The sequence below is a fragment of the Culex pipiens genome, chromosome 2 (genome assembly GCF_016801865.2).
Source record: "Culex pipiens pallens isolate TS chromosome 2, TS_CPP_V2, whole genome shotgun sequence".
NCBI classification, from domain to species: Eukaryota; Metazoa; Arthropoda; class Insecta; order Diptera; family Culicidae; genus Culex; species Culex pipiens.
Genome location: NC_068938.1, coordinates 194,507,557 through 194,530,690, shown reverse-complemented (window position 1 = coordinate 194,530,690; position 23,134 = coordinate 194,507,557). Strand labels below are relative to the sequence as shown.

General features: G+C 35.8%; 2 protein-coding genes across 2 annotated transcripts in view; both read right to left on the bottom strand.

The window, feature by feature from the left end:
* LOC120424715 (homeobox protein vnd) overlaps positions 1–23,134 on the bottom strand; it is a 43,251-nt gene that overhangs the window by 15,684 nt on the left and 4,433 nt on the right. The gene's annotated exons all lie outside the window — the stretch shown is intronic.
* LOC120424717 (uncharacterized) lies at positions 18,779–20,931 on the bottom strand. The gene is made up of 4 exons (XM_039588900.2): positions 19,718–20,931; positions 19,460–19,655; positions 18,989–19,404; positions 18,779–18,923 (listed from the first exon to the last, which is right to left on the bottom strand). The coding sequence occupies exons 1-4, from the start codon at positions 20,789–20,791 to the stop codon at positions 18,825–18,827; spliced, it is 1,785 nt and encodes a 594-aa protein (XP_039444834.1). The 5' UTR covers positions 20,792–20,931; the 3' UTR covers positions 18,779–18,824.

Here is a 23,134-nt window from a genome sequence, read left to right as displayed (position 1 = left end):
TCTGATATTTTTTGCACCCATCTTATAGAAAAACCTTACTTAATCCACCCTTAGGTGGTTGGTGCCTTCCTCACATTTAAAAGGTGCTATCATACAACTAGACTGAATATTCAGATCTTCATATTGACACTTATGTGTCAAAATATCTGAGACCCGGCCTCCAAAAAGTGTATAAATAAGACTTAAGTGCTAATAACTTTTGATAGGGTTGTCAGATCTTCTATGCCTTGGACGCGTTGGAAAGGTCTTTCAAACACCTTTCTAAAAATGTATATTACGATGGGTTTTCTTACAAAAACCACCCTTTTTACAATCTTCCGAACTTTAGTCAAAATCGTTTTTTTAGCATAACTTTTGAAGTACTTAACTAAACTACATAATTTAAATAGCGACTTATGGGACCCCAAGATGGATCGAATGAGACCAAAACGGACAAAATCGGTTTAGCCAGTCTCGAGATAATCGAGTGACAATTTTTTGATCAACATTCCACCACACACACAGACATTTGCTCAGAATTTGATTCTGAGTCGATAAGTATACACGAATATCATTTTTCGAGTGATTTTATAGCCTTTCCTCAGTAAGGTGAGGAAGGCAAAGGCTAGTGGCTACACAGCAAAAAAAGTTGAATTTTGGAATGTTGAAAATTTGGTTGGTTGAATATTAATAATTTTTTGAGTAATATTACATAAAAAATGTGTAAAAATGTGAACCTGATGAATATTCATCAGAAACTGATGAAAATTCAACAATTCCTGATGTAATATTACACATATTTTTTGCCACAAAATCTGTCATCATTTCCTGATGAATATTACCATCATTTTTTTTTTCTGTGTAGAAAAAAAAAATAAAATTCAAATAACAAGCCATGGTCTCAACATTTGAATGAAAAAAGTGTTTTTAAATGTATTTTACACCTGCCCAGTTGTTTTGCAATCATTAGTTTTCAAAATATCCAAGTATTGAAGAGATTTTTTTTTCGTCGAAAAAAACTTTTTGCGGTGCCTGTACATTGGAATTTCACAAAAATTAAAAATATTTTTGATCGATCACAGACATGCTAAATATGGTTTTAAACGCAGGAAAATGCATTTCTAATGGTTTTCTATTTCCTTTAAAATTTTGAAGTTTTTTGAAAAAATATTTTGATTTTGAAGGGGGGGGGGGGGGGGGGGGCGACAGAAACTTTGAAAAATATTTGCAACGGCCTTTTTTAATATTAAAAAATATCTCTTTTTATCGTAGATATTTTTGTAATTAACTGCGGTCGATCTTCTCGATACAAAAAATGCTCCAGCTGTCAATATTTGTTCAGTCCTATTTAGTAGCATGCTTTGATTTTTCATTCTATAATTTGATACCTCCCTCTCTCGACGGTTTTAACGTTATTGAGTTGTAATTGATATTGAAGGGATCGAAAACGAGAGACAACTGTATTACAACTGAACTCGTTAAAAATTTTCTCAATATTTAACGTGGCTTGAATTTTTATTTTTAAATATAATTTATAAAAAAAAAAGGATGAAAAGATTGACAAGAAAAAATCACTCTAATTTTTTTAAATTATTATTACTTTATTGAATTCAATCTTATCTTTACATTCGGCTTACACTACCCTAATAAACTTTTATTCTTTTAAAGGGGAGTGAGATAATGCGATTTAATACTTTTTTTTTGTGTTTGTTATCATGTCTAATATTGGGTGAAATTTTTGGTTTTTTTTGTCAAGACACAACATGAAATAGAATGTTGTGTTTAGTATACAAAAACTTGAAATAATCTCAATGATAATGAGTAATCAGAAAACAGACTTTATTATCGGATTCTTTGAACAAATTTATACATAAAACAATTTAATTTAATTTGTAAGATATAAGTGTTATTGAAACAGAATTCAAAAATATCTTCAGATTTATTAAATTTTTCAATGGAACAAATTTCTTAGTAAATTTGGAAATTGTATTTTTATGAAAAAAACATTCTTTTATCAAAGTTGAATTTTTTTTTGTTTGACCTAATTTCAAATTTACATACATGTTATTAAAACTTAATAAACTAATCAATTCAATTTGCACACTATTACGCAGTGACTATCAAAGCTACCCCGGATTAAAAAAAAACAACATTTTTCAAAAAAAATCTGCTTCGAAATAAATGCTTTTGAAACGTTTGCTTCGAAGCCGATAACATTAATTTTCAACAATTTTATCAGCAAACGACTTAATGTTTATATTTCTGTTTACCAAAAATATCCCGAAAAAATGAAAAACATACCAACATGCCAACTAATTACTAATCAAATTTGCCAAGAATACTAAAAAATTTAACATTAAGAATAGCTTTTGCATTCCGAAATAATTTCGGCAAAAATGGAAAGTTAAAGTTAATTATTAATCGAATTTATGTTTAAAACAATTAATGAAAAATCACATTGTGCATTCAACAACCGCTCAACGACGCTTCGTCCGAGCCTCAAGTGCTGCTCACAACTTCTCGCTCCTTCAGCTCGCTCTGCTTCACACTCATTCCATATTGTCAATGAAGAGCACTCTCTCACACTATTATGCCTCTCACTCATCCCTCTTTCAATGCACTGCTGTTGGTATTGGTGAGCAACTCAGCAAGCCACGCTTTCGGTTCTAGGGGGTTGGAAAAGGGCTTTTCCTCCACCTGGACCTACTCCTCTCTCTCTTCTAGTTTCAAGCGCATTGATTTAGTTTTCTGTTGTTGTTTTTCTTGTTTTTTTACAACAATGTCGTGTAAGCGCTTTTCCACTCACATTTTTCCTCTCCATGTCTCGTTTTTATCCACTTTTGTACAAGTATTTTCCCCCTGCTCCGCGCAGCTTTTCGATTTCATTTAACGATAATCACCTCTTTTTTGTCTCCCTCTTTCTCTCCTGTCGAGGAGGTCTCTCAAACTCGTTTGGTTTTGTGTCACACACAAAAAAAAGGACTTTACCGAGGACGACGCAGGGACTCCATTAACGTTTTTATTACATTACGTTGAGCCGCGGGAACGCAAAGAGGAGAAATTTAATAACATTTTCTATTACGCTGCGCGTGGTCTTTATTGGAGTTGAAACGCAAGAAGAAGGACGATGTAACAATAACGAGCCAGATTGAGTTGGCCAGATTAGGACCTGGGACCCGGGGGGGGAGACAAAAGAGGGTTGTTGTTTTTCACCCGACGGCGGCACCGGATTGATGGCAGTAGGCTTTGGATTTATGTCTGTTTGGTTGATTTGCAGGATAAAAATACTCCCACACACACCGCCAGCTAGGATGGTGAAAGGAGCTTGATGGATGTCACCATTATTACGGTCCCATTTGTTTGGCCAAGGACGAACTTTTACGGGTTGATGGCGTGTGAACACGAAATAAGCTAATTCCTGAGCGTTGGAATAATGTCATTAGTTTACGGAGAGATTGTCCGATGTATATCCAACATTCGATTGGTTATTTTTTTAAATGACAAATATACGGAAAAAAAGTGTGCAAGATATCGTGAATTTCGATTCATGAACTTGTAAATAATTTTGTGCATGATTTCGTGATACATTTCATGATTTCATGAATTTTCTTCACGAATTATGAATTTTATTCAAGGCTAAAATATTTTTACGAATATTCACGAATTTTCCTTCATGAAATCATGTGTTATCATGATTTCATGACTGATTTTCATGAAGTCATGACAAAACTTCATGAATTCATGAAAAATATTCATGATTTTACGATTATTTATGCATGTGTCAATTTTACGTCGTAAAATTTTATTCGCGAATTTATGAATCATGCTTTACATGGTTTCATGAAAATTTACATGATTTCATGAATAAAATGCATGAATTCATGCATAAGATTCATGGGTTTATGAATTTCCATCCATGTTTATGACGAGTGATTTTGATCAATCAAGAACAGTTTCGCTCGAACTGTCAAGTTAAATAATAACAATTACAATTTGGATGAATTACTAAAAAAAAAAGCTATGAAGATGGTAAAACAAACTTCGATTACCAGTATCAAAAATGTTCGAGGTTTTGATCGTTGATGTTCTTCTTCGAGGGTCTTTGATTTATTTGAAAAAAACTACTCCAAAGAGGCTTTCAGGCCTGATATTTTTCTAGAAAATATGTTGAGAGCGGTTTCATAAAAAAATAACAAATAACACTCGTTTCCATGCATTCATGACCGCGGTAAGGCAATAATGACATTCGTAGCGAAATTTGGCGTAACCAACTTATAAATTTAATCAATATTTACCTTATACATACCTACAAGGCTTATAACACCTAAGGGCAGCGAATGACCAAGAAGGTTAAAGCTGCCAGAAATAAATGTATTAACAACAACATATTGAACAAAGTTACACGGAAAAAGGATCTATCGCCAAAACGCGATAAAACTCGCTAAATAAAACTTGTTAGTAAGCTCGCTAGTTTCTCAGCCTGCACAAAAATTACCTTTTTCGCTAGATTAGAAACCGGTTAAATTTGCCCGATCCAATGCTGGTTGAGTAAAAATTTTCGCCTTACGTTTCAGCAATTTCTCAAGCAAAATCTTTAGAACCGGTCAAATTATTTAAAATTCAACCAAAAGATTTTTACCGGTTCAGCGCATTATTTCGATAGAACAGCAATTGTTGTCGCTGGTTCAGTGTTTTTTTTTTTCTTGTTTCCAGGAGTGTCCATAGAACTATCAGCAAATTAGTTTGCAGTGTCGTATGATTTCACAAGTTACAGTCCAGACTCGATTATCCGAAGGCCTTGGCTAAATTTCACTTCGGAAAATCGAAACTTCGGATAAGCGAATCACATTTTTTTTGTTGTCTTTTTTTTATTGTTGAGCTTTAGTATGACCTCTAAATTACTCTAAGGTGATTTAGAATTTTTTAAATCTAAGATGGCGGCCAAAATGGCAGTGAAAAATATTGAAAAAAATGAATCTTTCAATTTAAAACGCAACCAACCATTCAAATTTGTCTAAAATGGGATCGCATAGCTCGAATTTGATGTTAAAAAGTAAGAAAATAATAAATCCCGGAATTTTTTTTCTCATTATTCGATTATCCGAAGTTCCATACAAACCTACGGATAATCGAGTCTGGACTGTATTTCTCAGCGGGTGCAACTTTGTTGGAAAAAACATCAAAACACAAGTCTGTATGTTTTGACAAGTTTGCAAACAAGTTCACATTACGATTTCTTTCTGATACAGAATACTGATTTAAGCTTAAATTTTCTACTTTCGTACACATCGTACTGGGTTAGCATTCTGAGACTTTTATATTTAATTTTGATTATTTCAATATCCTATAAAAAAATTTCGCGAATAATGAAAGAATCGCAAATAAATACTTCCGTTTTAAAGAACCGGCAATTTCTATTTTATTTTATTTTTTCCTCTTTGATTTTTTTTAATTCAAAATGGCGGTGATGAAATATTGGTCGCATAACCGAATTTGATGTTAAAAGTAACAAATAACAAATAATTGTTTATTTTAAGAGCGAGTCCACGAGCAAAGCATACCCATCTCGCATCGACCTCACCAATCTGCCTGAAAATTTCAGGGGTTGTTTGTACATATAAAACTAGTATCTGGCCAAAATAAGAGCACTCTGGGTCAACGGGAAGTGGGGCAAATCGGGACACAAAGTTTGAAGGTTCAAAAACGTCAAAAATCGTAAAAAGGCTGTAACATGGGCAAAATTCAATTTAATTTCAAAATTCAAAATGCATCTGAAAGGGCTTAACAAATTCAACAAAATGCAGGGTAGAGCATCCCAATTGGTTGAATTTAAAGGGAGTTATTGGCATTTTAGTAAAAAAATAGCACAATTTTCAAACTCAAATAAAAGTGTTCCATCCAGATATCAACTCGGTTCGACCTGCAGCTTGTAGGGGGCATCTGGGACTACCATCTGAGACTGAGAACGCTTTGGGTAAGGCAGTTTAACATATTAAATAGACACTTTTACTTTTAGTGAATTTTTTGGTTGTAAATTTTTGCTCGGGGTCCCCCTTAGATCCCATTTTCTGATGATAATTTTATCATATTCTTGTTTCTGAGACAATTTCACAATAGAAACATGCATAAAAATGTTTATTTTCATCCATTTTAACCCTTTAAAAAATTAAAGTTAAAAAAAATGAGATGCTGCTTTTTTCTGGTGTCATCTAGTATCCTTGGAAACGAACCTGATTTTCAATAAATGAGAATCGAAGATTTTTTTTAACTTCATTTTTAAAGGGTTAAAATGGATGAAAATAAACATTTTTATGCATGTTTCTATTGTGAAATTGTCTCAGGAACACGAATATGATAAAATTATCATCAGAAAATGGGATCTAAGCAAAAATTTACCCCGGAGCAAAAATTTACAACCAAAAAATTCACTAAAAGTAGAAGTGTCTATTTAATATGTTAAACTACCGTACCCAAAGCGTTCTCAGTCTCAGATGGTAGTCCCAGATGTCCCCTACAAGCTGCAGGTCGAACCGAGTTGATATCTGGATGGAACACTTTATTATTTGAGTTTGAAATTATGCTATTTTTTTCACTAAAATGCCAATAACTCCCTTCAGATTCAACCAATTGGGATGCTCTTCCCTGCATTTTGTTGATTTTTTTAAACCCTTTCAGATGCATTTTGAATTTTTAAATTAAATTGAATTTTGCCCAAGTTACAGCCTTTTTACGATTTTTGACGTTTTTGAACCTTCAAACATTGTGTCCCGATTTACCCCGCTTTCCGTTGACCTAGAGTGCTCATATTTTGGCCAGATGCTAGTTTTATATGTACAAACAACCCCTAAAAATTTCAGGCAGATTGGTGAGGTCCACACGACGTCCCATACAAAGGGGTATGCCCTGTTTGTGGACTCGCTCTTAAAGTTTTTGTCTTGTTGGCCCGAAAAATCAGGGGCAAAAAAAATATTTTTCCAAAAAACTTCAAAATTTAAATGGGAATTGAACTGCAATCAGCTGAAATCAATTTAAAATGCATTCCCCTGCGTTTAGAATCATTTTTAGCATCTTATATTTTTTGAAAACTAATGATTACAAAACAACTGAACCAGTGTAAAATGCACTTTAAAACACTTTTCCATGCAAATGTTAAAACTATGGCTCGTTATTTCAATATTTATATTGTTTTTGCGCCCCTCCCTCGACCCCGGACAGACAAAAACTTTGAAAAATATTTGCATTGGCCTAAAATGAAAAATATGAAAAAACTTTTCATATTTTTGCCAAAAATCCAAACTATATGAAATTATTTGTAGATAATTTAGCTTAGCTCCAAACTTGCACACAGATTAGAAAATAAAGAAAATTAAAAAAAAAACGCGGGTGAATCGGAACGTATGCGGTGAGTCAAAACAGCTGTTTTAGCTAAATTTTGGCAAATTTTTTAGTGTATTTTATTGGTACAGAACATCGATTTCTAAACTTTATGCTATGAAGTGCTCTAAAAAAAGCTTTCCTGTCCTTTTTCAGACTGAAATCCCGTTTTACCCCAGTTAACGGTACAATTTTTGCATGGACTGCTGCCAAAACTGTATGAAGACTTGTAAGGTTGAACAAAACATGCACATTGGCTGTTTTAGTCACAGGAAAGAAAAATTTAAATTTTTGAAAATTGATCGATTTCAGCGAGATTGCTCTATTTTGAGAGAATTAGAACCAACTTACGTAAGATTTCTAGAAAATGTAGAATCAGATTACACCCAGCATTTTAAAAGTGACAAAAATAGATACTTTTTTAATTTGTCCCCTAAACAAAAAATTTCTTTGCGCTAGAGTTAATGGTGCAAAATTTGATATCTAAGACATACAAATTTGAAGGATTGTGATTTTTGGAAAAGTCATAAATATACAGTCCAGACTCGATAATCCGAAGCCTCGATTATCGAATGTTTCGGTTATCCGAAGTTCGATTATTCGAAGGTTTGTATGGGACTTCGGATAATCGAATCATGACCCAAATTTTTTTTTTCGTATTTTTTAGTTTTCTTGATTTTTACTTCAAATTCGAGTTCTGCGACCCCATTTTAGTCAAATTTGAATATTTGATTGCCTTTTAAATCAAAAATAGCATTTTTTCAATATATTATCACCGCCATTTTGGCCGCCATCTTAGATTTAAAATTCAAAGTCATTTAAGAGTAGTTTATTGGTCTTACTTAAGCTATGCAATAAAAAATAAGACAACGAAAAAAAAAAAGTGAAAAGTGAAGTGAAATTCTCCCGAGGCCTTCGGATAATCGAGTCTGGACTGTATTGTCAAACAAAACTTCAAATACAGTCCGGACTCAATCATCCGAAGCCTCGATTATCCGAAGCTTTGTATGGCAAAATCGAATCGCGAACAAAAAAAAATAAAATGTCAAATTTTATTGCAAGTTTAGGGGTTAAGCTCTTGCTCAACAATCAAAATAAGACAAAGAACAATAAGCAAATCACCAAAAAAAAACCTTCGGATAATCGATTCTGGACTGTATCATCAATAGGCTTAGTGATTTTTCACGCCCAAAAATGGCAAATTTCACGGGGACCCTAATTTCAAACATCAAATTTCACGGAGCGTAAAAAACGTTAAAATAACTCTGAAAATCTCATGATAAAATTACAGAAACAAGTAAAACAAGTGGTATTTGTTTAATTTCCACGGGAACTATTCACTCAAATAGTCTATGTAATGTTCTTTAAATGTGATTTTAAAAATTAATAATACTATTCAACTAATCTTGAATAAACCAAGCTAAAATCTTAAAATTTATTTTAAAATTGTACCTTGAAAATAAAAAAAGAATCGACATATTACTGAATTTATTCTGTCAATTAAATTTAAAAAAAATGTTTGCAGCCTTTTAAAAACTTATCACAATTTCATTTTTCAGTAAACTTTAACAAGTTTTGGTTGAAAAATCAACATTTGTAAAAATTAAAACATTTGTTAAGAGAATAACTGTTACCAAATGATTCATAATATTAATCATGCAATGTTGTTAATGTTTGTTTTGCCAACCCTAATCATCAATATCAATAATAAAAAAAAATTATGAAAAAAATGTGGTGAAACGGGCTTTGTTTTTTTCTTTCAAGATGCAAAAAGTTATACTTGTTTTAATATTGTCAGTCAAAATCCAATTTTTATCAAACAATTTATAATTTTTTGTCTCTTTGTTTGATAAATAAATTAAAATTGAGTGTTAAAGATATTTTTTATTATAAAATTCAAAAAAAATAATCAATATTTTCTCAAACCTTGCTCAATGGCAGAAAACAGCGCAATCACTCATCCCCGGCGCGGGTCCAATCGGCCGGAAATTCTCGAAACGGGTTGCTGAGATTTCGAAATTTATTGTTATGATTATGGAAAGTGATTTACCCGCACACAGAGAGAGACAATCGGTGCAGCACTTTTCACGGCTTGCTGAGCAGCTCGAAAAGCATGAAAAGGGAGGAACAAATAAGCTGATGCAGGGTTCGCATTTGAGGTTAGGTAGTGTCTCCGTCGGAAGGAAAGAAAAGGGTTAGCCAGAGTGTTTTCCCACTTAAATGCTGTGCTTGCTGTTTTTCTTGATGCTGCATTCCGGACCGGAAGGCAGACCGTACATCATGGGGACGGACAAATTTGGCCAGAAAGAAGAGACAGAAGGAGAAAAATATGCTTCGCTAAACTTAAGAAGTTTATACTTTGTTTACTTTGGCTCATTAACGATTTATCTGTGAAGCGAGAGGGGGATTATAGGTGTAATGAGCAAATCTGACGAAATCTGGGGAATTTTTGGAGAGCTTGGAATAAATTTGGGAGCACTGGTAGCAGCTACTCGATGTGGCTCGTGTGGGCATGCTTTTGATTAGCATTGCTCGCAAAATGTGGTTGGTTTTTACGTGGTTTAGGCAAATTTGGTTTGGAGAAGGTGTGAAATGCAAATAGATTTGCGGTTACTGTTGGTTTTTAAAATCATCACCTTTAACCACAAAATTAGCGTATTTGCGTTGGGAATCTGCTTTGTAAATTGTTAAGAAGCTTTAAAATTTACATATTGGGCATTTCCAAATGTATTGTGATTGTATTTTTTTTTTTTTTTTGCTCATAATTACAAGCTGCTCATGTTTGTTGTTGGTATCGATGATAGTCAATACAGTTCAGACTCGATTATCCGAAGTCCTCGGAAAAAAAATCACTTTGGATAATCGAATCACGAATCATGTTTTTGTGTCTTATTTTGGATCGTTGAGCTCAACTATGATTTCAAAAATGCTCTAAAATGGTTTGGAAATTTAACATCCAAGATAGCTGCCAAAATGCTGATGAAAAAACAAAAAAAAATCAGCGAAAAATCACTCAACTTTGCCTAACATGAGGTCGCAGAATTCGAAATTGAAGTAAAAATTGAGAAAACAACAAAAAGATTTACATTTTATGATCCATGATTTAATTATCTGAAATTCCTACAAAACTTTCGGATTAGAGGTGGGCAAAACCGCTCGCTCATTAAAATGAGCGGCTCTTTGGAACTCTCGCTCTTTTTAAAAATTGGTATGAAAAGATGTGCCTTTTTTATTCGACTGAAAAAATACTAAAAACGAGAAGATTCGCTTGAAAATCATACGTCCTGCACAGCAAAAACTATCATGATAATATACCATCTGTGAAGGGGTACATCTTTTATGTCAGGAAAAATGTGTAATTTTACAACTTTTCTGGTGTAATGCAACTTTTTCAGTCTAAATTGAGGTAAAATTACATCATAAAAGAGCAACCATTTTTATTTTTTGTATTTTTTGATTTGACTTAAACTTTGTGGGGGCCTTCCCTATGACCAAATAAGCTATTTTGCGTTATTGGTTCACCCATACAATTCTCCATACAATTTTGGCTGCTGCCCATACAAAAATGGTATGTAAATATTCAAACAGCTGTAACTTTTGAGTGAATTTTCTGATCAATTTGGTGTCTTGGGCAAAGTTGTAGGAATTGTTAAGGACTTTTGAGAAAAAAAATAGGTACACGGAAAAAAAAATTGCAGATTTTTTTATCAATTTTTTTCACTGAAATTCAATTTCCCAAAATACGTATTTTTTTGATTTTCGAGATTTTTTGATATGTTTTAGGGGACAAAAATCCGCAACTTTTGAGCCAAAGAGAATCATGGTCAAAAAATCTGCCGATTATCAGTGATAATGCATGAAACATTCGTGAAATTTTCCGATCTTTTCAAAAAAATATTTTGAAAATTTTTAAATCAAGACTAGCATTTTAAAAGGGCCAAACATTGAATATTATGTCCATTTAAAATGCTAGTCTTGATTTAAAAAATTTAAAAATATTTTTTTCGAAAAGATCGGAAAATTGTTATTGTATTGTTGAGGACTTTTCTAATCTAATCTAATCTAATCAGACCCTAGCGCAGCCAATCTTTCGAAGGGATCCTGGAGAGTGCCTTAGGTTAGATGACGCCTAGCACTCTTCTTGTCATTTATTAACATTTGTAGTGCGCCATTGCATCGGAATGCATTGAAACATCACAAGCGTTAAAGCGGCCAGGCCTACTGCGTAAAGCCGTATCGCAGAGATGACTCGTAATTGGGTTGAGTTTGAGCACTGAGTGTTCGAACAACAACACAATTCTGAATCGACAGGGGAGGAAGAAGCGTGGGGACACACCACCATACGCTCCGAGATTTGGTTGTATTCGTTGGGAGCACCATGCTAAGAAGGTTTGGTACTCCGGGACCCTCTGGGATGGGACATTGTATTTCCACGAATGCCCTGGACACTATTTGCCGTGGTTATAGCGCCACAACTCGCTCTCTGTAACAGTATTCCTAATTCCAGTCCAAGCATACCAACTCGCCATGGCCTAGTGGTTAGCATTTTTGCTTACCAACCCAAAGGACGGGGGATCGAACCCCGCCTCGAGCGACTTTGGTTTTTCGTTCATATTTATCATTTCAAATTTATGTGTTCTTAACTTTCTCGTTGGGAGCAGATGGGCATCGAACCCAGAACCATTCGCTTACAAAGCGAACACCGTAGCCAGTCAGCCACGGCCGCTCCCTGTAGGTATTGTTGAGGACTTTTGAGAAAAAAATAGGTACACGGAAAAAAAATTTGCAGATTTTTTTATCATTTTTTTTCACTAAAATTCAATTTCCCAAAATACGTATTTTTTGATTTTCGAGGTTTTTTGATATGTTTTAGGGGACAAAAATCCGCAACTTTTGAGCCAAAGAGAATCATGGTCAAAAAATCTGCCGCCGAGTTATGAATTTTGAAAAACAGTGATTTTTGGAAAAAAAATCGAAGTTTCATGCAAAAACAAGTTTGACATAAATTTTTAATGCAAAATAGAATTTGCAATCGAAAAGTACTTTGCAGATTTTTTGATAAAGGGCTCCGTTTTCAAGATATAGCCACCGAAAGTTTGATTTTAGCGAAATATTTGCAGTTTTTCAATTTTTAAAAATAGTGACCATTTCTAAAAATATTTTTTTTAAGTTCAGAAAATTTGCTATAAAATTGTCCAAGAGACATTGAAGATTGGACCTCGGGTTGCTGAGATAGAGCCGCTTTAAGAAAAAGAAACACGAAAATTGAAGTTTTCTTAATCTCATCAAAATAACCCACCACTTTCTAATAACGATATCTCAGCAACTAATGGTCCGATTATCAGTGATAATACATGAAACATTCGTGAAATTTTCCGATTTTTTCAAAAAAAATATTTTGAAAATTTTTAAATCAAGACTAGCATTTAAAAGGGCCAAACATTGGATATTATGTCCATTTAAAAATCTAGTCTTGATTTAAAAAATTTCAAAATATTTTTTTCGAAAAGATCGGAAAATTTCAAAATATTTTTTTTGAAAAGATCGGAAAATTTCATGATTTTTTCATGTGTTAACATTGAAAATCGGACCATTATTTGCTGAGTTTTGGTGATATTAAGAAAACTTCAATTTTCGTGTTTCTTTTTCTTAAAGCGACTCTATCTCTGCAACCCGAGGTCCAATCTTCAATGTCTATTAGACAATTTTATAGCAAATTTTCTGAACTTTTCAAAAAAAATATTTTCAGAAATGGTCACTCATGGTCACTATTTTTAAAAATCGAAAAACTGCAAATATTTCGCTAAAATCAAACTTTCGGTGGCTATATCTTGAAAACGGAGCCCTTTATCAAAAAATCTGTAAAGTAGTTTTCAATTGCAAATTCAATTTTGCATTAAAAAATAACGTCAAATTTGTTTTTGCATGAAATTTCGATTTTTTCCAAAAATCACTATTTTTTCAAAAATTCATAACTCGGCGGCAGATTTTTTGACCATGTTTCTCTATGGCTCAAAAGTTGCGGATTTTTGTCCCCTAAAACATATCAAAAAATCTCGAAAATCAAAAAATACGTATTTTGGAAAATTGAGATTTTGTGAAAAAAAAATGCAAATTTTTTTTCCGTGTACCTTTTTTTTCTCAAAAGTCCTCAACAATACCTACATTTTTGCCCAAGACAGAAAATCAGAAAATTCACTAAAAAGTTACAGCTGTTTGAATATTTACATACCATTTTTGTATGGACAGCAGCCAAAATTGTATGGAGACTTGTATGGGTGAACCAATGACGCAAAATAGCTTATTTGGTCATAGGGAAGGCCCCCACAAAGTTTGAGCCAAATAAAAAATATGTACAAATAAAATCCATTTCCGGTTTTGGTAGAGAATTGCTCAAAAGAGGTAAAATTCAAACTTAAAAATTTATAAAAAAAAAGTTCAAGATGGTATGTCAGAGACATAACCGAAAGACATAGGACCAAACAATTTGAATGTGTTTTTGGATTGCTAGTGAAATCTGAAATAAGATTATTTTATTTTGTTTCAAAGATTTGTCGGCAAAATTGTCATAAATGTTCTCCCAAGGTGAACCTTCCATGAGGGCACCGGCAACTCCAGGTTGTGGCCACTACGGTCGAAATGTCAATTTTCATGTTCAGTATCAAAAACCATGAATTTTGATAACCATATTGCCACAACTCGTATGGTTCTGTTAAAGACCCTCCGGGACCCGGGGAAACCTGCTTTGAGATCACCGGTCACTCAAGGTTGTGGCCACTACTGTCGGAATGTCAATTTTCATGTACAGTATCAAAAACCATGAATTTTGATACCCATATTGCCACAACTCGTATGTTTCTGTAAATGTCCCCCCACGCCCCGAGGGAACCTTCTTTGAGGGCACCGGCCACTCCAGGTAGTGGCCACTACTGTTGAAATGGCCATTATTATGTTCAGTATCAAAAACCATGAATTTTGATACCCATATTGCCACAACTCGTATGTTTCTGTAAATGTCCCCCCAGGCCCCGGGGGAACCTTCTTTGAGGGCACCGGCCACTCCAGGTTGTGGCCACTACGGTCGAATTGTCAATTTTCATGTTCAGTATAAAGAACCATGAATTTTGTTACCCATATTGCCACAACTCGTATGTTTCTGTAAATGTCCCCCCAGGCCCCGGGGGAACCTTCAAAGGGTACCGGCCACTCCAGGTTGTGGCCACTACTGTCGAAATGGCCATTATTATGTTCAGTATCAAAAACCACGAATTTTGATACCCATATTGCCACAACTCGTATGTTTCTGTAAATGTCCCCCCCCCGCCCCCCCCTTCGTCCCGAGGGAACCTGCTTCGAGGGCACCGGCCACTCCAGGTTTTTTCCACCTCTGTCGAACTGGCCATTTTTCATGAGAACCGCCGCATCATAGCGACTTCCATCGGTCCGCTTCGCTCAAATTTCCTCCTTCTGCTGCTGGTGGTTCTTCCTTCTGGTTGCTGGTCCTCTTCTTCTATTGGCCGCTGCTGCTGCTGCTGCTCCGCGCCGGCCCGACGTGCACAGTTCGAGTGCTCGTTCCAATGTGACTTGCTTTGGCGAAATTTTCTGCTTATATAGCGGCACAGCCGGAGAACGGCACAAAAGGGGCGCGGCCTCGAATGCATACGCTCGCTCTGATTGGTCATCTGTCCGATTTGTACTGAAAAATTACTCATTTTGATTGCATGTTTTAAGTGCTTTAACTATGTTTAGTCAGACTATCTATGTAGTTAAACAATAGCTGAAGTCTTCCTCTTTCGATTGGTGGTCCAACCGTCAGGATTGATTCACAGGGAAAAAAGATATAAGCGTTCAAAATGTCCCCTTTTTTAACGCTTAAAAGTGACGCTTTCGATCGAATTTCTGAACTGGCCCCCCAATATAGTAAGTAGAGACATAGTCCTATGTCAAAAATTACTGTGTGGCGTTCTTTATGCCAAGATTTCTAGTTGAAAATAATCGTTCGAATAATTGGATGGGGAGTGCACCTGAGCATAAAATTAAGGATTTGGAGAAAATTTCCATTATTTTAAAAAATTTCGTCTGTTTTTTTTTTTTGAAAAAAATTAACAAGTGCTGGTATCTAATTTTGAGAAAATATTCCGCCAACCCGTTTCTGCATTTTGATTTAATCGCTAAAGTCTAAAAATGTCAAAGTTTAATCGGGCAAGATGATTTCATTTTCTTCTCAAAAATGTCCAAAATTTTCCAAGTTAAGTTTTTTTAAATGCTCAAATTTGTATTCGGTCAAAACTTTTATGTATCTTTACGAACAGTTGTGCAAAGATTTTTATTTTATTTTGTTCAGAACATCAACAAAAACAATTAGAAACAAAAAAATCTTATTTTTTTTGTATAAATATTGGTATCAATGTAATTTAGAGTTTTTTTAAAATAAATATTGATGAAAAAGTTAAAATGGACACTCAAAAAATTTAATACTGTAGTTTATTGGAAATTCAATAAATAATATTTATAAACTTAAAAAAATACGCACAAGTTTAAAAATCATTCCATCTTGAAACGGTTCTTTCAAAAGACCGGCGTTAAAAAAATCGCGGCTCTTTTTTGTGAGTCATTTGCTCATTGTATTGAACCGGCTCTTTAATCGGCTCGCTCTTATTTTTGTTCTTTTTACTGAACCGGCTCTTTAATCGGCTCGCTCTTATTTTGCCCACCTCTACTTACGATAATCGAAATATCGTATAATCAAAGCTTACATGAAGTTAAATCAATTAATTTTGTTTTCATTTTTGATTACACTAAATAAAATGGAAATGTTCATATTAATTCAAGTACAAAAAAAAATACTTTCTATTAGAAAAATTCAGCTAAAAACAACAATAAATATCCTGCTTTAAAAATACCATGTTTCATTCCACATTTGATGGATCATCCAAAATTTTCATTTTTAACCACGTCATCCCCAAAATAACACAATGAACTCAATCATTCTCACTTTCGCGGCCTCTCACCAGGAAACATTTTAATATCGAGCCCAATTAATCTTCATTACCTAAAGTTCCATGAATGCGCACATATTGTCTCAATTTCACCCCTTTTTTCGCCGCCAAAACCCAACCCCCACAAATAAAAGGTCCCTGAAAAGCCGAGCCACGTGGTCGTGATTGAGATTTTCTGGTTTACCAAGATGTTTAAAATTCCGCCTACTTGAGCGATTAGATCTGTGATTTTCGGTCCCCGGGTTGGAATAAATTTTCGAGGTTAATTTTCAATTTCATTGGATTACACGCCAATAGTAGGCCGTTTGCTAAATACGTATCTCGTTCGATGTTTGCTCGGGAAAAACGAGGAGGGTAAATATTTGAGCCGGTTGCCATAGGGAAGCCCTGGGTTTGCTTTCGGGGTTGCTTCGATTCGAGGGGGAAACGGCCTCGACGGGTGTGAGGGTGTTGTTGATGTTATCGCTATCAAAGTGATAAGTTACTTTTAAATGAGGCCTCCTGCTTTCCACGGGGGGAGGACGGTTTTAATATGGTCGACAGGGATCGTGTTGTTTCGGCAATAAAGCAGATAAATATATTTGAGACGCTTTGCGACGTTTAAGGGGATTACGACTTTATGACATTGGTGCGAGCAAATAGATTTAGCAACAAATTGTTTTATTTTTCCGCGAAACTAAACAGCGCGGTACATCTATCAAATTGATCCCAATAAAATAAAACTTGAAAAAATGACAAAATATTGTAAAAGATTAGCCGAACCATTGTTGGAGCAAATTTTGCTTCCGAAATCAATTTATCTTAAAACACGAAAAAGTGTCAGTTCCGAAACAACTTGACACTTCAAAGGCCGAATGCACCGCAGGACATCTGGGAACCAAGCAAAAAGCAACCTTTTCAAAGGATTCTCCGTTGTGTGCGGACGTACGGACCGATTGCGTAGTTCCGATTTTCTTGGAAATTTGAGGCCCAACACAAGGCCTGGGGGTTGTAAAAATATCGGAACTGCACACACCTTTTACCTTTTTTCAGAGGGTTTTACCTGGCCGAGGAGGACGATCCAAGGATGCGTTGGCTATTGATGCCATGGCTTTTGAATGGAATCGATTCTAAAGGACGAAATTTGTCTGTTCAATGAAGATAAAGGTTTTATATCGTTAGATCAAAGTAGCCTATGGGAAACTGTTTGCTCAGCTTTACTTCGCGAAACGAATTACAATGAATGGTGAGTATGACTGCATATCAGACTATTGAGTTCTGTTTACAAGAGAGTTGAAAATATTAGAATTTTCATTAGATGAAAACTTAAGGATTACTAATTAGGGAGAAAAGTAGTAAAATTTTTAAAATTCTAAAATTCTAATATTCTAAAATTCTAAAATTTTAAAATTCTAAAATTCTAAAATTATAAAATTCTAAAATTCTAAAATTCTAAAATTCTAAAATTCTAAAATTCTAAAATTCCAAAATTCTAAAATTCTAAAATTCTAAAATTCTAAAATTCTAAAATTCTAAAATTCTAAAATTTTAAAATTCTAAAATTCTAAAATTCTAAAATTCTAAAATTCTAAAATTCTAAAATTCTAAAATTCTAAAATTCTAAAATTCTAAAATTCTAAAATTCTAAAATTCTAAAATTCTAAAATTCTAAAATTCTAAAATTCTAAAATTCTAAAATTCTAAAATTCTAAAATTCTGAAATTCTAAAATTCTAAAATTCTAAAATTCTAAAATTCTAAAATTCTAAAATTCTAAAATTCTAAAATTCTAAAATTCTAAAATTCTAAAATTCTAAAATTCTAAAATTCTAAAATTCTAAAATTCTAAAATTCTAAAATTCTAAAATTCTGAAATTCTAAAATTCTAAAATTCTAAAATTCTAAAATTCTACAATTCTAAAATTCTAAAATTCTAAAATTCTAAAATTCTAAAATTCTAAAATTCTAAAATTCTAAAATTCTAAAATTCTAAAATTTTAAAATTCTAAAATTCTAAAATTCTAAAATTCTAAAATTCTAAAATTCTAAAATTCTAAAATTCTAAAATTCTAAAATTCTAAAATTCTAAAATTCTAAAATTCTAAAATTCTAAAATTCTAAAATTCTAAAATTCTAAAATTCTAAAATTCTAAAATTCTGAAATTCTAAAATTCTAAAATTCTAAAATTCTAAAATTCTAAAATTCTAAAATTCTAAAATTCTAAAATTCTAAAATTCTAAAATTCTAAAATTCTAAAATTCTAAAATTCTAAAATTCTAAAATTCTAAAATTCTAAAATTCTAAAATTCTATAATTCTAAAATTCTTAAATTCTTAAATTCTTAAATCCAAACATTATAAGTTTTGATGGTTTTTTCCTATGATAAAATATATTCACACTTTATGTAAATGAAATTCATGGTTAATTCTACGTTACAATTCAATCTTTTAAATGTAAATTTTTTGAGTACATTTTGTTGCTTCCGAAATTTCCTCAATTACTTTTGATAATATGCAGCACTTTGCAAAGATTCTCCGACGGTTTGGCGGAACGAATTCGTCGCTCCATCGACTCAAAGTCCACCATCTCCAGCTGCGATTCCCCGAAAATTAAAATAAAAAATTAAATACCGACCTATAACTCGACCTCAAACTCACCTCATTGCACGGATCCAGCTCGCGGTCCTGCGTGATGATAAACCGCTCCGCAAACGCCACAATCCCGCACCAGGACCGGAAGTCGATCGGAATCTCCTGGTAGTACTCGTAGTTCAGCTCCAGCAGCTCGCGAATCTCGAAGATCTTCTCGGGCGTGCCGTGGAAGCCGAGCGCCTCGTGCATCGCCTTGTCAAAGTTGGCCATCGGGATGAGGCGCGTCACGTCCGCCAGCAGGTTCTTGAACGTTTCCAGCTGGACGGGCGTTTCCGTCTCCGGGATGGAGTCGTTCTCGTTGAACTCTTGGTTTGGTTTGCCGTCGTCCGAGGGCAGGTTCCGGCAGAAGATCCGATGGAACAGCTTCTTGCGATCGTCACAGAGGACGACGTGGCGCTTTAGGTACTCGATCGGGGTCATTGCTGGAAGGTTTTGATGTTAGTATTTAGATTAGGTTAGGAATGTTAGTATCGATACTGGAAAGAGTACGCGTGTCCATCGGGAGTTCGAAGCGAGCGGACGATCGCGAGTACTTGCGCGGCAGGTCGATCCACTTCTCGTGGTCGATGTCGTGGATGTCCAGCGTCTCCTCCAGCTGCTTGACGGCTCGCGACTGGAAGTCCAGCTTGTCGGTGGTTGCCGTTCGGAACGCTTCTCGCATGGCTCGTGCTTTCTGAAAGGGGGTTGGTTAAGCTATTCGGATACCGGTTCCAAAGGGGAACACAGGAAACGTACGTAACGCTCAAAGACGGACTCGACGATGTCGATGTTGAGTCCACGGCGGAGCAGACACAGCGCTTCGTCATCCAGGAAGCACTCGATGTACTCGATCTGTTCCTCGACGCTGGCCCTCGGAGGCGACTCGGCCCCGGAACTGAGCAGACTGCGACCGGTTGGCACCAGGGACGGACGGGCCGAGTAATTGGGCGAGTCCGGATCGATGGTGGCCACCGCGGTCTCCGGGTCCTGGTTGGGCGTGAAACTGATCGTCTGGGGCAGCTGTTTGGACTTTTTGCGTCGTTTGCCGCGTCGCCTTGGGGGATCCTCCTCACCGTCCTCCATCGCGTTGATACAGGTCATCGGGGTTGGTTTGCCTTGGCGGTCCTCCTTGTCCGATTCGGCGCCGTCTCCCCCGAGGACACGCTCGTCCACCGTTTCCGGTATCTGGCTGTGGTGCTGCATCCACGAGGGATCCTGCAGCTGGCTTGGGGACAGCTCGGACGACGCGTTCCAGTACAAAGTTTCCTGGCTGTGACTTCGCCGTAGGTCCAGGATCAGTTGCTTCCGTTCTTGCAGGTTCTGCGTTTGCGGTTCCGGCGTGACACAGCGCCGGGTCAGATGGGACCCACCGACGACGCTCGCCCGGGTTCGTCCGCTAGCTACGGTCGGTGTTGGTGTCAGTGGCCGCGAGTCGGTGTCCGTGTAGCGCCGGAAGAACTCCTCCGGCACGTGATCCGGCAGATCCGAATCCTTGGACATCATCCGCTTGCTGCCATCGGGTTGCTTCCCCGAACCGTGGCCCTGGCCGCCCATCAGCAGCTTCTCGCTGTGGACGGTCCGGGCATCGGTAATCCAGGCGTCCTTAGCTAACCGGACGACGTTTTTCAACTCCTGGGCGGCCGGATGGTTGCACAGAACGGAACATCCCTTGGAGTACGGGTTGTAGAGGCCCCCGAATGGCCGCAGCGCTAAGGGGACCTGGCGGGTGATCGCACATGGCGCCAGGACGGCCGGGTCGAACTCCTTCCGCGGCCGGACGATGTGCTTCCGAGGGCTCGCGATCAGACCGGTTTTCGTGGAGATGTTCATTTCTTTCAAAATTCACCAAATTTCGGACTGCAATATCGTTCGTTGAAGACCGGAAGAAAAACGGAATCGATTTATTGCCGACTTTTGGAACGTATCGAAGCAGGCCACGTTACCGGGGTAGCGTGCCCCATGGCAACGGTTGTCAATCCCGTTTATGTTTGTGTTTTGTGCACATCTGTTGCATCGTGTTTTGAAAAAGGTCATCAAAATAAACAGAATCAACAAGTTTGTTTACTTCTGTATTGCATTTACTTGTGTATTAATTATTTATTGCTATACATCAACCCCCTGGCACCACTGTAAATGGCTAGAACGTTTGACAGTCACCAAAACCTCGAAGAGCCCACGTAGTAGTATTAGTGAAGAGCCCACGTTGTTTATCGTGGGCTCTTCACTAATACTACTGGGTGGGCTCTGTGAGTGTATAGCAGTATTGGTGTTGTCTGTTTGTTTACATCAAATTTTAAAGAAACATCTCTTTTTGTGTGTGCAAATCTGTTACGAAAAAAAAGAGAACTGTTGCTACGATTGACCGGGAAGATTTGCCGGGTAGTACTGGACCAGGGACTGGCCAAGTCCCGCTGTTGATCCTTCCGAATAACTCGCTGCAATCTCCAGCAGGGAGTAACCGACCAAGTGCAGAAACATCCTGGCCAACTCCCGCTGTCGACTCGCACAGAGAATCGAAGGAATCGCGTGCTTGTGTAGAATCCGACCTTTCGTGGACTCACAAGAAGTTCATCGCGAAGTGGTCCGAACAAATCTGAAATTTGAACTTGCAAAACCGTCTTCATCGCCACTTCGCGGGGCATTTATCCATAGTCTCTGGCGGATAGGGTCCTTCGGGAACTTGCGTTTGGAAATCTGTTCCGTGTCCCGTGCCGTTATTTTTTCATGGAAATCATTTCAACATTATGAAATAATGCCTTTTTCTACCACACGGTTTGTTTATTTTCAAATTTTGACAGCAAATGCGTTCTTCATCTTCTTTGACGTCTTCATGTTCGCGTCGAACATTTAGGTTTCATAAACATGGCCGTCGTGACAGGGCGCTGCTATACATTGAAGCAATGATTCATATCATAAATTGTCAAGCCAACAAAATATGCCCAAAAACAATAAATTCAAAATACGATATATTTTTTTAAATTTGAAAATAACCTTTTGAAAAGTTTATTTAACAAATGCAAAATCAACTCACACGAAATCGGAAAAAGTCTCGAATCTGTGGTTCATATTTGGATATCCAGATTTTCAAGCGAAGATGGCGTCACGAATGGTGCACGCCCGAAATGTCAAAATCACTCGGTGGTACCAACAGTACAATAAAAAGTGACAGCCACACATTGTTTCTAATGATGTACCACTGCGCGATTTTGAGATTTCGGGAATTGAACATTTGAATTTCATGGCGGTGGGACTTCCATATTCTAGATTTTTTCTGAAAAAATCGTACTTAAAAATCTGCAATTATTCTAAAATCCGTATACTTAATAAAAAAAAGGATTGTTTTTAAAACAGCAGCCATCATATTACTCAAATGTAAAAAAAAATCGAGAGAATTTTATGAGACATTTTACAAAAAAAACGATTTTTTATTTTTCCATTTAAAACATATATCAAGGTCGCATTTTTTCAGAAAAACTATTTTTTTCATTTTCAGAGTCAACATTTTGTTAGAGAAAAAAGCATCAAAAATAAAAATAAGCCGTACTGGGTTTCCAATCCAGAGGTCATGTGTTCAACTCTCGTACCGGGATGATGAAATTTAAAAAAAAAAAAGATAAAAGTGACTCAAAAACTAATTAAAAGCAGGGAGCAAAAAAATTTTTTTTTTTCAAAAAAATGTTTTTTTTGCGAAATTTTACGAACAGTGAATTTGAAAAAACTTCAAAAAGAATCTCCTACAATATTTTTTTCAGTTTCTTTGAAATCATTTAAAAATTAGGAATTTAGGATGCACAGCACCACAAAAAAGTCTGGAGTGTTTTTTTGAAAAGGTCCAATAAACCAAATTTTCAGTTTTTGCTTTTTGGGTGGTTTTTAATACCCCTGACTCAAGGCGGTTTCAAAAACACCCAAAAAGCAAAAACTGGAAATTTGGTTTATTGGACCATTTCAAAAAAAAACTCCAGAAGTGTTTTTTTTTTGTAAATTTTTGAATAATCAAAACTATTTAAAAAAAAATGAAATTTGATAACTTGTATAAACTTGTTTTAATTCATATAATTTTTTTTAATCTATTTTTCTGCCAGGCCCACAAATGCTTCTAAAAAATCATATCTGGCCAGGGCTGGGTCAAAATTTTGGAAACCGCTGGTCAGGTAACGGTGGCCACTCAAA